The 15,952-nt window shown below is 33.5% G+C and overlaps 2 protein-coding genes across 4 annotated transcripts in view; both read left to right on the top strand.

Annotated features, from left to right (window-relative positions):
- Nucleotides 1-1,471: 1,471 nt before the first annotated feature.
- Nucleotides 1,472-9,171, top strand: LOC135084320 (uncharacterized). 3 transcript variants are annotated; one of them, XM_063979121.1, is made up of 7 exons: nucleotides 1,472-1,710; nucleotides 6,746-6,829; nucleotides 7,006-7,076; nucleotides 7,952-8,134; nucleotides 8,366-8,578; nucleotides 8,698-8,899; nucleotides 9,018-9,171. In XM_063979121.1, exons 1-7 carry the CDS (start codon nucleotides 1,701-1,703, stop codon nucleotides 9,104-9,106), a joined length of 852 nt encoding a protein of 283 aa, XP_063835191.1. In that variant the 5' UTR covers nucleotides 1,472-1,700; the 3' UTR covers nucleotides 9,107-9,171. The 3 variants fall into 3 exon arrangements, with proteins under 3 accessions (XP_063835191.1, XP_063835193.1, XP_063835192.1); XM_063979123.1 differs by lacking the exon at nucleotides 1,472-1,710 and adding an exon at nucleotides 4,739-4,839; XM_063979122.1 differs by lacking the exon at nucleotides 1,472-1,710 and adding an exon at nucleotides 6,247-6,344.
- Nucleotides 9,172-10,896: 1,725 nt separating this feature from the next.
- LOC135084089 (dual specificity protein phosphatase CDC14A-like) overlaps nucleotides 10,897-15,952 on the top strand; it is a 32,152-nt gene continuing 27,096 nt past the window's right edge. Inside the window, exons 1-2 of the mRNA XM_063978833.1 lie at nucleotides 10,897-11,591; nucleotides 12,552-12,766. Coding sequence (XP_063834903.1) covers nucleotides 12,721-12,766 — 46 coding nt within the window. The 5' untranslated portion in view covers nucleotides 10,897-11,591; nucleotides 12,552-12,720. The remainder of the gene's footprint in view (nucleotides 11,592-12,551; nucleotides 12,767-15,952) is intronic.

Below are 15,952 nucleotides of genomic sequence, written 5' to 3'. Positions count from 1 at the left end.
TGAAAAGAAAAACGAAAAATGAAACTATAAGGCAGAGGGAGCGAGCGAGCTAGAGAGGAATCAGTCCGGGCTCACTCACGGGCTCCCTTGCTGCCCTTGCTGGTTCCCATAAAAGTACAATAAATAAATATCTAATGATCATACTTACTACTTAGAAGACTACTTAATTTAATCAACTATTAATTCACAAACGAAACTTATAATTTATGATTTTATTTTAAGAAATTCTAAATAAATTATGTTACCTACTTAGCAACAGCAGCTTTCACCTAAAATCAACCATACATTTTATGTAGGTATACTCACATTTAAATGTTTATTTCATGCGCGTCTCCGTACTTGCTATTTTTCATTGATTGAAGAGTAAACATCTCATTCCATTTTAAAACGATGGTAATGTAGTTAAAAATAAAAATAAAATAGAAAAGAGACAACATCTAAATAATGATAAAACGTTTGTTTTTATTAGTTTCAGTTTTCTTTTATTTTTTGCCGCTCATTTGGAATAGACCACATCACAAACAATGGTATAGTCGTGGTATAGTTTCACGCAATGGCTAAAATTAACAAAAAGTAATTAGCATGGAAATACCTATATATTTTTTAGATTAAACCAATGAATATTTAAATCAATTAAAATAATAAAATTTATGTAATTTATCTTAATATTTTTTTTATCAAGCTAGAATGTGCATTATGAAACACCCAAAAGCAAACACTTCAAGGAGTTAATAGTTCGTTTAGTTTTGTGTAGATGGCGTTATTTTACAGTTTCATAGTATTTCAAATGTAAACAAGAATTATTTTGAATTATTAGTAAGTTTAAAAAATGCATTGTTCTCATACTTATATACTTAATATTGAACAACAAAAGACAAAATAAAATTAGTAATAGATTTTAATGTTTCTTTTATTATTGTATGACAAATTAATACAATATTAAGTAAGTTCTTTGTGTGGAACATAGTGATATCACTAACTTGTCACTTTTTACCTATGCTTCACAAATGAAGATTTATATAATTTTGTATTTAAATAGTTAAGTTTGAATAACTTTATCTAATAAGTAGGTACTAACTGGTATACCGACATTAAGTACAACAATATTGATTACGTTATCTAAACAATACATCAAAACAATAGATTATGCATGTAGGTAGTAGGTAAGGAGATATCAAGGTAGCCTCTTGACCCATAATTACGTTGCCAGTCCAGATTTCAGCATTCTTCAACGTTAATTTTATACTATTTAATAATTTCAAATGTAGCTCGTAATGTAAAACAATTCAAACTTTTGTAAATACGATGCCATCGTGAATCATAATTATCATAGTAGCGCGCGTTTTATTTTGCTAAATAAATGACATCAATCAACTAATTAGGTGAAATACATCCCAGTGTTTACGAAGCGTATGTCCGTTATATTTTATCAGCTATATTACTAATGGACCTTTTTCCCTATCAGTACCCAGTTTAGGTGCGTTGGACAAGCTCGCACTACGCTCAGTGTGATGCATAGGAACGACTTGATAAACACGTTTGTTATAAATTATTGTAAATATACAATTTTATGACCCAGTGTTAGTGATTTTTCTTCGGACTTTGTGAAATTTTAACGGCTGTGGTCGTTATATTTTATGTTGTAAAATAAAAGTGATAAACTTTATCATATATTAAAAATAGATATTTATTCCATAAACATGCTGAAATGTAAGTATTACGTGTTTGATATTTTTTGTAGTAATTATAAATAACCTACCTATTTACAAAAAGCTCTATTACTTTAACAATATTTCATGATGCACTCTTATGTGCGTTTAAAAATTTTAGGACATGAGATTAAAACAAATAGGTACAAAGTACCTAAGTACCTACATAAATCAAATGGTATTGTAAGTAAGTTACATTTTAACAAAAGTAATTTATTAATTTAATAAATTCAAAACGTAGTAAATAGGGCAGGTGACCCGGTTTTGGTCATTTTAAGAATTTTTTAGACTTTGAGGCTATATCATTTTACAGTTTTTGTTATCACGGACTTATTTCTTGTAAAAAGTGATTAAATATATTTAGATCTAGCCTAAGGATACATTTTTTTTCATAATGATTCAATGGAAAAATAATCCTGTAGAAAAGAAAAAGAAATGGGAATTTGTGCCATTTTTGGCCAGCTTTACCCCGTTTCTGGCCACAGTCATGTGCCAGTTCTGGCCATCAAAATTCATAAAAAAAAAACAAAAACTACTCGACGGATTTTAACGAAACTTGGTACAATTATTTTTCATACTCCTGGGCAGGTTATAGTATACTTAGGAATTCCCACGGGAACAGGAATTAGCGGGAAAATCCTTTTGTATGAAAAATCTAAACTGCTTAAGTTAAGACGCTTGAAATTTGGCATGTAGGTACCTTAGTAAACTTAAAGCTTAGTTACAACAAGGAATTCCCGAATTTCACACGGGAACGGGAATTAGCGGGAAAATCCTTTTGTATGAAAAATCTAAACTGCTTAAGTTAGACGCTTGAAATTTGGTATGTAGGTACCTTAGTAAACTTAAAGCTTAGTTACAAGGAATTCCCGAAATTCACACGGGAACGGGAATTCCCGAAATTCCCACGGGAACGGGAATTCCCGAAATTCCCACGGGAACGGGAATTCCCGAAATTCCCACGGGAACGGGAATTCCCGAAATTCCCACTGGAACGGGAATTCGCGGGAAAATCCTTTTGTATGAAAAATCTAAACTGCTTAAGTTAGACGCTTGAAATTTGGTATGTAGGTACCTTAGTAAACTTAGAGCTTAGTTACAAAGAATTCCCGAAATTCCCACGGGAACGGGAATTAGCGGGAAAATCCTTTTGTATGAAAAATCTAAACCGCTTAAGTTAGACGCTTGAAATTTTGCATGCAGGTACCTTAGGAAACTTTTTTTTTTTTTTTTTTTTTTTCAAATTCAAATTCTTTATTGCTCCAATGTTGGTATATAAAAGTTCTTACATATAGACATAGACCCAAAACATGGACCCTGCTAGGGTATTGCAACATGAGATTAAATCTAATAAGTATTATAATTTAAATAATAATATTAGAGATCTGTATAATTACAACTTATTTCAATTACAACATTACAATTTTATAACAACATTATTAAATATAAAATAACAACATTATTAAATATAAAATACAACATTATTAAATATAAAATAACTTAAAGCTTAGTTACAACAGGATATTGCAAAATTCCCACGGGAACGGGAGTTAGCGGGAAAAAACATTTGTACGAAAAAATCTAAACCGCGTAAGATAGATGAAGGGGGTAAAACAGGATCCACGCGTACGAAGTCGTGGGCGGCCGCTAGTACGAAATATAATATCTCAGCTTGAATTGAAATCAACATTAACCTATAGTATAAGTTTATGCGGTTAGTACTGGAACAATTTTCTTTTCACAAAACCTATTTTTTTAGTATTTGGTTTCGATGGAGGCATTATAATCGTAACTCTGAAAATGAATCGATTACTTATATCAAAATAGCTAAGTAATTAAATTGGAAAATCACGATAAAAACTAAATGGCCAAAAGTGGGGTTCTTCGTGCACCACTTTTGGCCATTCATGTGGCCAAAGATGGGAAAATTCATTAATTCTGGCTCCATTAGTGGCCACCTCTCATAAACCCCTTAATAAACAAATAGCGATAAAATATCATTAGTACCACTTAGACAGTGTATTCTTTATTAAGGATTAACATAAACATTTAAAAAAATAAGAAGGATTTAGAAAATAATGATTGTTTACTCACCCGCTCGCCTTAGCCTTTTTGCTAAGACTTAAAACAATTAACGCTGCTCAAAAAATAATGACTTGTTGGATTGAAGTGAAGCTTGACACATCAAAGCTGTTAACGCTATCAGTGTGGCTAATATTAGATATTTTTATTCCCGTAAACCATAGAGTAATATATTAGTCTTTGCCTTAGTTATAACGATTTGAAGTTCTAAATGGCCACAAAGGGGTCGGTGGCCACAACCGGGTCACTTGCCCTACATTACATAGGTACATGTAACGATTCTTTATTTAGTTAGTTTACATTACTTATCAGTCGAAACTAAGAGAATTAATTTCTAATAGGTACATATCAAAAAATAAAGAACACTGAAGATAACAAACGACGCAAAATGGTAAATAATAAAAGATTGTGTGACTCCTTAGATTCGTAAAAACACAGATAATATTTGTTGATCATTGTGCACCTCCGACCATTTATTTAATTTTAAGCAATAATAAAAAGGCGAATAAAATCCCACCGCCGCTCGACTATTGTGGTGAGCCCACTCGTAACACAAGCTTATTTAGCTTACCACGAGGGGCTAATGGGACTATTAGTAATTTGGGCAATACAAATTGGTAATAATCTTTTAAAAAAAAAAAAAAAAAAAAAAAAAAAAAAAAAAAAAAAAAAAAAATTTGACTGATAATAATGATTTCGAATGATTAAAGTTTATTTCTAGCTAAGTAGGTTGCATAAAACTCACTATTTACTATTAAAGACGTGATATAAACATAGTTATTATGTAAAAATAAACATCTAGCGATAAACGTACCTATCAAAGATCAGGGTCCACTAGTTGCGGTCTTGCATATCTATTAGATACCTAGGTATTTACATTATACCTTGACTCTACATAAGGACGGATATTTGTAGCGTCAACTAGCTTAGATCTTCAGAGTACTGCATTTATTATAGTGTCCGGAATCAAAAACGTCTATTTTATCGAAGATATTTCTCATGATGAACTAAACTCTTGCTTTTGATAGTTTTTCAGGATCCACTCAAGGTATCTTTTTTACTATTAATTATATTACCTCAATAGATTTCCTCTAACTCATTTAATCAATTTTACTCTACAACAATCCTTGCAGAATATGTCTGATTAATAATTTACAAACAGCATTGAAACAGTTACAAATAAGTCTCGCGTGAGATTAACAAACATTTGGAATTGAAATAGTTTGCATGATTCCGTTGCCTTACGAATACGATGCATCGTGTGTGGAGCAAAGTGCAATCAGCAAATATTTTACTATTCTATTAGCGTTTATTGCTTGCATTGTTCACAAGGTTATATTACTTGTACTAGTTGTAAGCGTCCATGTTTAATAGTTGTACCTATTTGAAATTTCATACTTTCTCATTATGTATGTAACACACTGTGCACCCATATCCTGGACTACTCAGGTGGGGTTCTCCTATCATTACCTAAATACCAGTTGCTGATAAACTTCTTAAATGTAGGTATATCTTATTTAAATTAGCCAAATATTATCTCTAACAACAAACGTTTGGTCAAACGTCATGCAAGTCATCAACAGTTGTATACTTTTCTAACAAAAATAGACTCTACTATGCAATGATATTACAGAACTATAGATATGTTACGTTCATAGAAATTACGATTTTAATCCGTGCCGAGCTATTCCAAATTGCACACATTGACAAATGTAACTGATAAGTGAAACAAAAGATACGAAATAGCACGCAAATGAAAGAGATAGCTATAGTTTTAACGATTCTGCACTAACTAATCTATGTCCGCAGCGCACGCATCCTTATCGCTCTAACGTCAAAACAAGATCGCTTTCTCTTTCTTAACTTGAACATGGCGCATGGCGTCTTGATTGTTTGCATAAATAATTAAAAATATAAATACTAAATAATTTTGCATAATCACATGTGGTAAGAGATCCCTTGTATTTTGTTTACTTTAAGAGTCACGTTGGTACACTTTCGAAACACACACGATGGCATTTTTTATTTATTTTGGTAAGAACACAGGAACTTACGGTGTGGTACGCACGCGATTGCGCACGACGCAGGCCACACGAAGACTAAACACAAGACGTCCCAATTGGGACGTATTTGAGTATTCACAGCGCGAGCGTTTATAACATATCTGCTTTTGTTTTTATATAATATCATTGCTACTATGATAATTACGTGAAATTAACAAAGACTTACCTAAGTATGACAAAGCATTAGGGTATTATTTTTCAGTTCAAAGCGCTACATTATGTATGATAACAAATATAATGTAAGACTCTTGTTCTTTCGGCATAACGACCTATCAATTGTTGAATTGCTAATTGAATGTTATCAAAAACCGCATGCACTTAACAAACTGAAGTGGAAGATTTCGTCCATCGATCGCTGAAGCCTATTTAATGAACATTGTTATATTGCGCAATAAAAACAAAAACTGATAGTGATGATAAAACGTAACCCCATCTTAGTTGCGCTCAGATCTTGGCCCAGACTACACGTGCGGTTTATTCAGCAAACTTCGTGAGTTTCATAATGATTCTATTTTTAGATAGTTCCGTATCATACTCAAACGACAGTTCACTAGTTACAAAATTGTTGAACAAATTTCATGACACACTCTTATGATTGTGACCGCTCTCTCCAGAAAAATCAATACGCACCACTTGCTGGGTCACTTCTTTGACTTTACGTAGGTTCGTAGTTATGTCATAATGAAACGAACTGATAATGCCACTTATTGTTTAATTTGTACAGCCATTACTTACTTGAATAGAGCAGTTTTAACTTTTTAAACCTTTATTGTATCGGACAGATCTTATCAAGAGTTACAATTTAAAATTTATGATGAACCGGTGGGTGTTCATTATAGCAACATTATGAGTGTTTACTTGGGTACCTATTTAATAAAAATTTTATTCCAGTATCCCTTCAAGAAGTAATGAAGATCGGATTTATCGGGGGTGGAAGGCTAGCCTTCGCCTTAGCAAATGGATTCATATCAGCTGGTAAGTAATGAAGAATCATTAAAACAATTTCATACAAAAGTTAAAACAATTTAGTAATTAAAAATGGTTTCATTAGCAAATTACTTCATCAAGAATTTAACTATTGAAATGTAGTAGGTAGCTTTTACGTGATTTAAAATTACCTACACAACTATAACTTTTACTCAATATTACAGGTTTAGCAAAACCCGATGAAATCACCGCCAGTGTCCACCCTGCTGATGTGACTAGTGCTGAGGCATTTAAGGTAAATAATTTGGAGAAAAATTAAATACCAAGCTGTTTATGCATCATAATATTATCATCATATTATTAGGTTTAAATATGGTAATAGGCACCTAATTTTATAACTCTTTACTTGGGTAACTTAATGAATAACCATTTATTGGTCACTTTATATTAATTTGTTGAGCAAGACTTGTTATTGTTTCTATGTAGTTTTAATGTGTAGATAGTTTATGTAAAAATATATGCACGAAAGATACAGTAATTTATTTATAAACTACATATTAAGTCAATCATCAACGAACAAACTGAGGACTTAGTTCGCGCGTCACACAACCTTGACTTTGTCCGTCTTACAATAAAGATAGATACGGAGAGTCTGAGCAAAATAATAGTGTATTATTACACAAACGACCTATCTCTTACTCATGACTTCGAACTCCTATTTTTTTTCTGATTAATTTCGTTGCGAGCTCAATGACAGTTTAAGTTTCCCCCGGGACAAACTTAACCTTCAATGGTTGAGTTTTTATTGTCAAGCTGTAGATCCTGGCCACACAGGAGTTGCAGCGGTGCAGCTTCATAAGTTTAAGTTACTTATATTGCTCTGAGATATTATGGAATCTAGAGAAACATTGCTTTACTTCGCAGCTATACCCAACCCAACAAGCACTGTCTTATCCATGTAGGTACCACTAATGGCATCACATCAAAGCAAGCATTGTAGCTATAGTTACAGACAAACAACAACATTCCTCTATCTCATTTTATCTTCAAGCTAAGTTAAAAAAAAGCACTTTCACGAATGAAATCAGTCGGACCAAGCAAATAAAATACAGAAAAAATATTTCTACTGCAACACTTATAAAAAGTTTTTCGTGCTTCTTAATTTTCTAGGGTCTTGGAGCAACAGCAGTAACTGACAACAAGCCAGTAGTAGAACGGTCTGATGTGGTGATCGTCTCTGTGAAACCAGACGTGGTGGGCAAAGCCTTAAAGGAAGTCAAGGACCTGAAGGCCTCAAACAACAAACTTTTCATATCTGTTGCTATGGGGGTATCTACTGCCAGTATAGAAAAGGTAGGTCAATTTTTTGCAGGGTTCACCATGTTATATACCAAAACTTTTGTACTGCTCATTGGTGTGTCCTATTTTTAAAAAATTGTGATGGTTATGTCAATGAACCCATAAAATTTATCATTGGGGCCTAATAAATAGATAAGATAATTCCACAGTCAATGTTGCCTTACGGGTAAAATACAATGGTTCTGTTTAATACTTTAATCTAATCCAACTCAACTTTAATTCTAGGTCCTTCCACCAACAGCGCGAGTGATTCGCGTCATGCCAAATACTCCAGCGTTGGTCAAAGAAGGTGCTGCAGCTCTATGCCGGGGCTCTATCACTACCGATGAAGATGTTAAACTGGCTAGGAAACTGTTCCAAGCTGTGGGCACTTGTGATGAAGTACCAGAATACCAGATGGATGCTGTTACAGCCCTTAGTGGTAGCGGACCAGCTTATGTAAGCATTTCTATTTGATTATCTGAAGCGAAAGTCGATGAAGTTGAAGTGTGGCTAAACATTTTCTGCTTTGAATATATTTCTAATAATAGTCAAACTCCTTCAATTATGTATTACAGGTGTACATGCTAATAGAATCTCTAGCTGATGGTGGAGTAAGGTGTGGCTTACCACGTGACCTGGCGTTAAGATTGGCTACTCAGACGACCCTGGGCTCAGCAACCATGCTCAAGAGTGGAGGACACCCAGCTGCCATGAAAGACAATGTGACAAGCCCAGCAGGATCTACAGCTGAAGGCACTTATCATTTGGAAAAGAACGGTGCGTAAAACTATATAATATCTTGTTGGCTACCTTATTTAAAATAAACACTGGCAAGTGTACTAAGGAAAGTTATTTAACAGTTCTTGGTTTTACAATATTTATGTTTTAATTTCAGGGTTCCGAGCAGCTGTAATTGGTGCTGTAAAGGCGGCTGAAGAAAGATGTAAAGAAGTTAATAAACAATTGTCACTGTCAATTAATTAATTCGTTATTTTACTGAATGTAATATATTACTTATAAATAAATATAATCTAATTCATTTATCTACATTTTAAGGCGTTTTTATTTTATTTCCATTTTCTAATTCAATTATACAACGCCATCTATCGTAAAACTAGCTAGTTATACAGCGCCATCTAGTTACAGAAACTGAAACTTTCACCCACATCATCGATAGACAATATAGACTTTTTTCGGTCTGAAATAATGAACATTATGACCGCGACCAACTTATGGCAGAAAATGGAACTAAATATTTTTTTTGCTAAATAAATGAATAAACATGCAATTTGAACGTTAAAAAATTTGTTTTCTCATTTGAGTATTTCTCAAAAAAAATGTACATTTTGAAAAAAAAAGTGTGCTTTGAAACAGTTCAAAAGTTTTATATTTATAAATCATCACACAAAAAAAACACACACACAATTTTGAAGTATGAATATTAATCTTTAAGATAACGAAGAATTATAGCTATAATCCTACTTATTACCAAATATTTAGATATTTTAAAAATAGTCCTTTTTTACCTTTCATACAAAAACCTGTTTGCCACCCTAGCTTTTTCATGTATTTTTGTTTCATAAAATGCGATACGTAACTAAATTATTGTAAATTTCTTTGTATTATCGTTCTACAGTAATCGCAGTTTCTGTATCAAATTGATTTTCTATGGGGTGTCATAATGAATTGGCAATTTAAAGCAAAAAAACAAAATGAGTCGCTCTCATTTACTATTTCGTTATTTACTCTTTAGTTACGATTTATTTCTACTTTCCCATGGTTTCTGAACAATTTCGTATTTATTTTACACGGACAACAATAGCTGCACTCTGAATGGCTGTTGGCCTGACGTCTCCGCCATTACATCTATCGCGAAAATTAGTGAAAACGTGTGTGTTTTGTGGGATTACTTTTTCGTAACAGGCAGTAAAATCAGCGATTTTATATAGAACGGTAAGTCTTCGTTTAACCATTTTTTGTAATACGTGTGGTACGAACATTTAGTAAGCTTTTATATTTGCTGTAACAAATTTTATCAAAAAAATACTTGTTTCTGATCTCATTTTGTCTAATATTTCGTTACGTTTTTTACGAATTTCGTTACGTTACGAAAAAGTACAACATAATGCTGAGTGTATACTGTTATTACCTGACTAAGCATAGTAATATTCACTACTTAATTTATTTCAAAAAATATAGAGCGTTAATAACAAAAGGATTGGATACTATCTGCTTTACAGAAGTGCCACCAGCAAAAAATTATCAAATCATTTAGATTACGTTTTTATGTGATTACTTCTTCTGTTTTTTTAGGAATGCCGCCAAAAACCAATGCCGAAAGGCAAAAAGCTTACAGAGAACGACTCAAAATGGATAAACATGATGGAACAAAAATAATTTTATTAAAATAGTATGAATGATTACTCCCTTATTTTATTTCTAACCCCTTAATATTACCCCGTATTTGGGTGCATACTTACAAATATTTCGAATTGAATAAATGAAGAGCATTCACAATATTTCGCCAATGTATAACAAGCCTTATGGCCTTACTATTTCGTTACTACCGTTTCGTTACGTACATTTTTTTTGAGAAATACTCATTTTCATTTTATTAAAAGAGACTCAAACCACTTGAATAATAAGGTATTGCTTTAAAAATTAAGATAAATGGAAGAAAGGCGTAGACCAGCGCCCTCCTTCGACTATGTTGGTCGCATTTTATTATAGATGTCGCTCTGTGACTGACATTTGAGTGACAGTTTATTGTGCGCAAATCTGAGTAAATCTGTGAAAATCCAACTTGAAAGAAAACGAGTTTGCCTTCGTGTTTGACTTCCCAACGGCTCCGGTGAATAAAATAAAGCGAAACGTCATACTGTAAATGGAGAGGAGATACAATGCATTCAGGCTGAAAGTGGTTCGGCGACCTTGTATCTTTGCAACAAATGGGACTTTGATTTGTGATGCATTGTCACACCCGGTGCTTCTGTTTACATTTTACTGAATTCGAGTCTCCTTGAAGCCTGTGCCGTGCCCGCGCGTTGAGTGCCGCAGATGCTTATTGGAAGCGCTGAAGTAGAATGCAAATTCCATTTCGTGCGACGGAGGCTTCACAGTTTCGGTATGAGGAGAGCTGACCTTATCTTCAAGTAAAGAAATCGACCCACGCCGTTAATAAAGAGACTCCTACGCGCCGCCACTTCGAATTGCGTCGTCGGACACAAAACACTACGATGAGAACGAAACTAGACGAAATCCTAACACTTCCGACTTGTTATTCAATGCTGTGCATGTCTGTTCACAAGTAAAAGTTACTTTTTATTAAAACTGTGTAGTTTTATCAAACTTAGTGGGTGCTGAGAAGTGTTACCGTGTAATTTGCTATTAAATTGGTTGTTTGCACTAAGAGTCAAGGTTACTGTATTTCAATCAACATTTGGAGTTCTTCATTCAATCTGTCTTTCTGGTGAGTCCTTTTTATTTATTTATAAATAAAAAACTTAGGCAACTTCTTTTGCTACATTGAAAAAATTTTATAATAAAATTTTAACTGAAATGCCTTAGCTACATTAAGTCTAAAGTCTGACAGAAGTAATTAAAATATCTGAGCAAGTCTTGCAGGATTATGTCCACTTTCTAACAGGTGTGCATATTAGGAATGTTACCCATGTGGTCACACTTAACTGTTTAACTCACAACACTTTGCTCAGTAAATAAACCTAAAACATTGATAATATTATGATTGCTGACTCAAGTTAGTCACATGTGTTTCTATAAAATGCATGGTCTGACAATTATTAAAGTTTATCACTGTAAAGCTAGACATTCACCGTCAGTTGAACTCGCATGCATCTAAAAATTGACCATGTGCAAGGAATTTCAATTTAAGTTGGACTAACATACATACAAAAACTGTGTAACTTACACAGTTGTTGGATTTATGTTGGTCCAACTGAACAGTTTAACTGATTGTGAATAAATATATACCTTTTCAACGACTAACATTACATCTCCTACATCAGAATGTAACAAGCAAATTTATTTTTAAATGGAACCATTTTGTTCATTCATGATAGAATCTAATTAGAAATATTTAAGAATCATGTAAGAATGTAATAATGATACAAACTTTTTGTAAAATATAAAGGAAATTGTTTACAGCACAATAAACTTTGCAGTAATAGCACAGGTTTCTGAACTCTGGCATTAAATATAACTTACTATTTATTACTGCAGTACGATGTTTTCAAAATAAAAAGTAAAATCAAAGTCACTCAAGTGTGTTTACTGATTTACTAGAATTTCTTGTATTTAAGAATATTAATAAAGTGGTTTGTCATTGATAAAAAGTTTAATGACTTAATTTAATCACTGATAACATTGTGATCATGAATAAAATTTTGATTTACGCAAAAATATGTTCCAGGTACTTAACTCAAGCCCTCAGAAGTTATCCAAAATTAATCAACATGGTTGCAGTAATAAGAACGATTTCAAAATCAAATTAAAGTGAGCATCGAAACCAAAGTTCGAGACACTTTTTAAAAACCGTCAAAATAAAGAAATCATCAGCATTCCTGTGCTACAAAGCGAGAATGGATGACAACGATGTTATAATATCGTCCACTGAGATAATTAAAGGTAAGTAAAAGGACATATTTTTAAATCCCCCTGTTGATTTTGATCTAAATGAATTTATACTAACATTAAAATTGCCTGTAAAGTCTTGAGTATTACAATTTAACGTCCCAGGGGTAGCTAGTTGCATGTTTTCAGTGCTCATTAGTATTAGTAGGTCATAACGTTTGCTATTATGGGCTTGTAGAAATGCATTCTTATAAGAAATATTGAGATTTTAAAACTTACACATAGAGTAAACTAATTCTATGCCATTTATACTGTTTTGATATTATTCCCTACTAGCTTTCCGCCCGCGGCTTCGCCCGCGTGGAATTTTGTGTCACAGAAAAACTTTATCGCGCGCGTCCCTGTTTCAAAAACCGGGATAAAAACTATCCTATGTCCTTTCCCGGGACTCAAACTATGTCCCTGCCAAATTTCATCAAAATCGGTTCAGTGGTTTAGGCGTGAAAGAGAGACAGACAGACAGACTGGAGTTACTTTCGCATTTATAATATTAGTATAGATTAAGTATTTACGTAGATATTTATTTTTAGAAAAGGAAGATTAAGATGCATGCTACTTGAAACATATTTTTATCACATGTAGACAGAACAATAAACAACATATTGATGTTGCAACAGCTAGATAAGAAGCTTATTTACTTTGCTGCGCCGACGTTTGTGTATCATAGAACTTTGAAATTATTTCGATTAACATTTCGGAGCATGACGTTATGAACAAGGATGGGTCTTCTGGGGTCGACTTATCTGGTACCAGAAGAATAGGTCCTTCTCACCCAGGGATTTAAATTAAATAATGGGTAGGATTTTTGCGGACGATTGGGAATGAAGGTAAAGTGAAGCATTTAAAATCCCAATGGGTCGATGTGCACTATGCCTAGGCCTAATCGTGACCCTGCATGAGATAAACTAACATTTCGGAAAGAGGCAGTTTTAAATTAAATTTAATGAAAATAGAAAAAGGCTTTATTTTCTGCTATTGTTGTCTGCTGTGGTGACCGCCAAGTCCTAAGGCGCGTAGGCGCTGCTGAATGACCAACGTGGTAGTGACATCAGAATGGGCTTTAAGATGCTGTAATTTATTGTATTTTTCCTACTACTCATTACAGTCGCCAGTATATCAAGCTACACCGTGGTACAGTCAGCGCCAAATAGTTCGTGACACCCAGTGGCCAAAAAGTTGGCTAGTTTCCTAAAAAAAATTTTTTAGTCCGTCATGTTTAATATCAAAAAATATTGGACACGTATATTTTTATTTGTCAATCTAACAAATAATTACATAGTTATGGTGCGTTGAAGTTCCGCACTTTTATGCACGCATTGACGTTACGGGCCTCTTCTTATGAACTTTGGCGCGCTTTATCTCTTTAAATTTTCATTAGTTTGAAAAAGTGAAAAATACGTGTAGAGTATTTTTTGATAAGTTAACTGACGGACTAATTAAAACTCTTGCTTTTTGACCCAGGAAACATCCCTATTATTGTAACAAAGACGTGTTGCGAAACTTTTTAGCTACTTGGACGCCACGAACTATTTCACACTTAACTGTACCTGCTTTATGTAGTTTGTAAGATTGTAAGGATCTGATACAGACTGTGCACTTTGCAAGATGAGCACTCGACTTAAAGTTCGATATTCGTATTAATAGGTGCTAATTTAGGTTCATTTTTGTTTTGTCCAAAGGTTAACTTTTACGAAGTCGCAACTTAACCAGAATGACGGTGTTGTTGTTTATATAAATAATAACCTGAAGCATAAAGTCACTGAGATACAACTAGCTCAGGCGTCCTGTCTCCAGCTTCAAATATTAAATCAGACTATATTGTGCATTTATCGATCGCCTTCTAATGTTAATGCAGATGGTTTTGTAGACTCTCTTGGTGCTCATCTAGAGACTATCAATTCTAGCAAATGTATCATAATTGCGGGAGACATCAATATTAACATTGCATCTAAGTCTATTGAACCACCACATGAACAAAAAAACCGCATGAGTTACATGAATATGCTGTCTGTCTACGGCATATTAGCTGGTCACACAATACCTACACGAGAAAAGAATTGCTTAGACCACTTTATGGTAAAAATTGATAGAACCAATTTCTGTGCAACTATAGCTGTATTACAGACTAGTATTACTGATCATTACACGACCTTTCTCACTATAGGCAAAATTAAAAATCACCAAACTGCAAGTAAAACTACTTCAATTATAAATTATGAGGCTGCCATAAAGGACCTTAAATCTAAAAATCTCACAGAACTGCTTTACTGTACCGATCCAAATTTAGTGATTGACGGCCTAATATTTAAATTAACAGAGACAATAAAGGACAATACAATTATTAAAAAGATACCTAAAAAACAACGTAATATTAAGCCATGGATCACACCTGGAATTCTTCGCTGTATACGTAACCGAAACAAACTGCAAAAAAAAACAAAAGACGAACCACACAACGACATACATAAAATAACATACATTAGATACAGAAATTATTGTAACAACCTTATCAAAAAACTTAAAAGACAATATGAACGAGAATTACTTAGTAAATCTATAAACAATAACAAGTTACTTTGGAAGAACATAAAAAATATCACTCACACTAGCAAATGTAACAGTAATAATTCGGAACTAATTAATGTCAAATCATCTCCAACTGCATCTGCAGATTTTGTTAACGACTTTTTTGCGCATATTGGTGAGCAGTTGGCTAAACGCGTGCAGACGTCTGATGATGAACGGAACACTTACTTACGCGACTTACCAAGTCAGCCTAACTCTTTTGTCCTATTGGACACAGATCAGGATGAGGTTAGTAGTATTCTGATGTCGCTTAAGTCAAGCAGTGCACCTGGCTGGGACAATATTCCTACTAACTTTCTCAAACACATAAGGTCTCATGTTGTACCGATTATAACCCACTTTGCAAACCTCTGTTTTAACAAGGGAATTTTCCCGTCTTCACTTAAAAAGTCAATTATAACTCCAGTTTACAAGGCTGGGAATAGAGACAGTGTAACTAACTATAGACCTATATCCGTCTTGCCAGCTATTTCAAAGATTATAGAAAAATTACTTAACTCTAGACTGCTTAACTACCTTAACAAATACAACATCCTATCCTCTTGTCAGTACGGCTTTAGACCGGGAAAATCCACTGAAGATGCAGTTTCTGCA

Source organism: Ostrinia nubilalis, chromosome 25 (assembly GCF_963855985.1).
Source record: "Ostrinia nubilalis chromosome 25, ilOstNubi1.1, whole genome shotgun sequence".
Taxonomy (NCBI): domain Eukaryota; kingdom Metazoa; phylum Arthropoda; class Insecta; order Lepidoptera; family Crambidae; genus Ostrinia; species Ostrinia nubilalis.
This window is presented reverse-complemented; position numbering and strand designations above follow the sequence as displayed.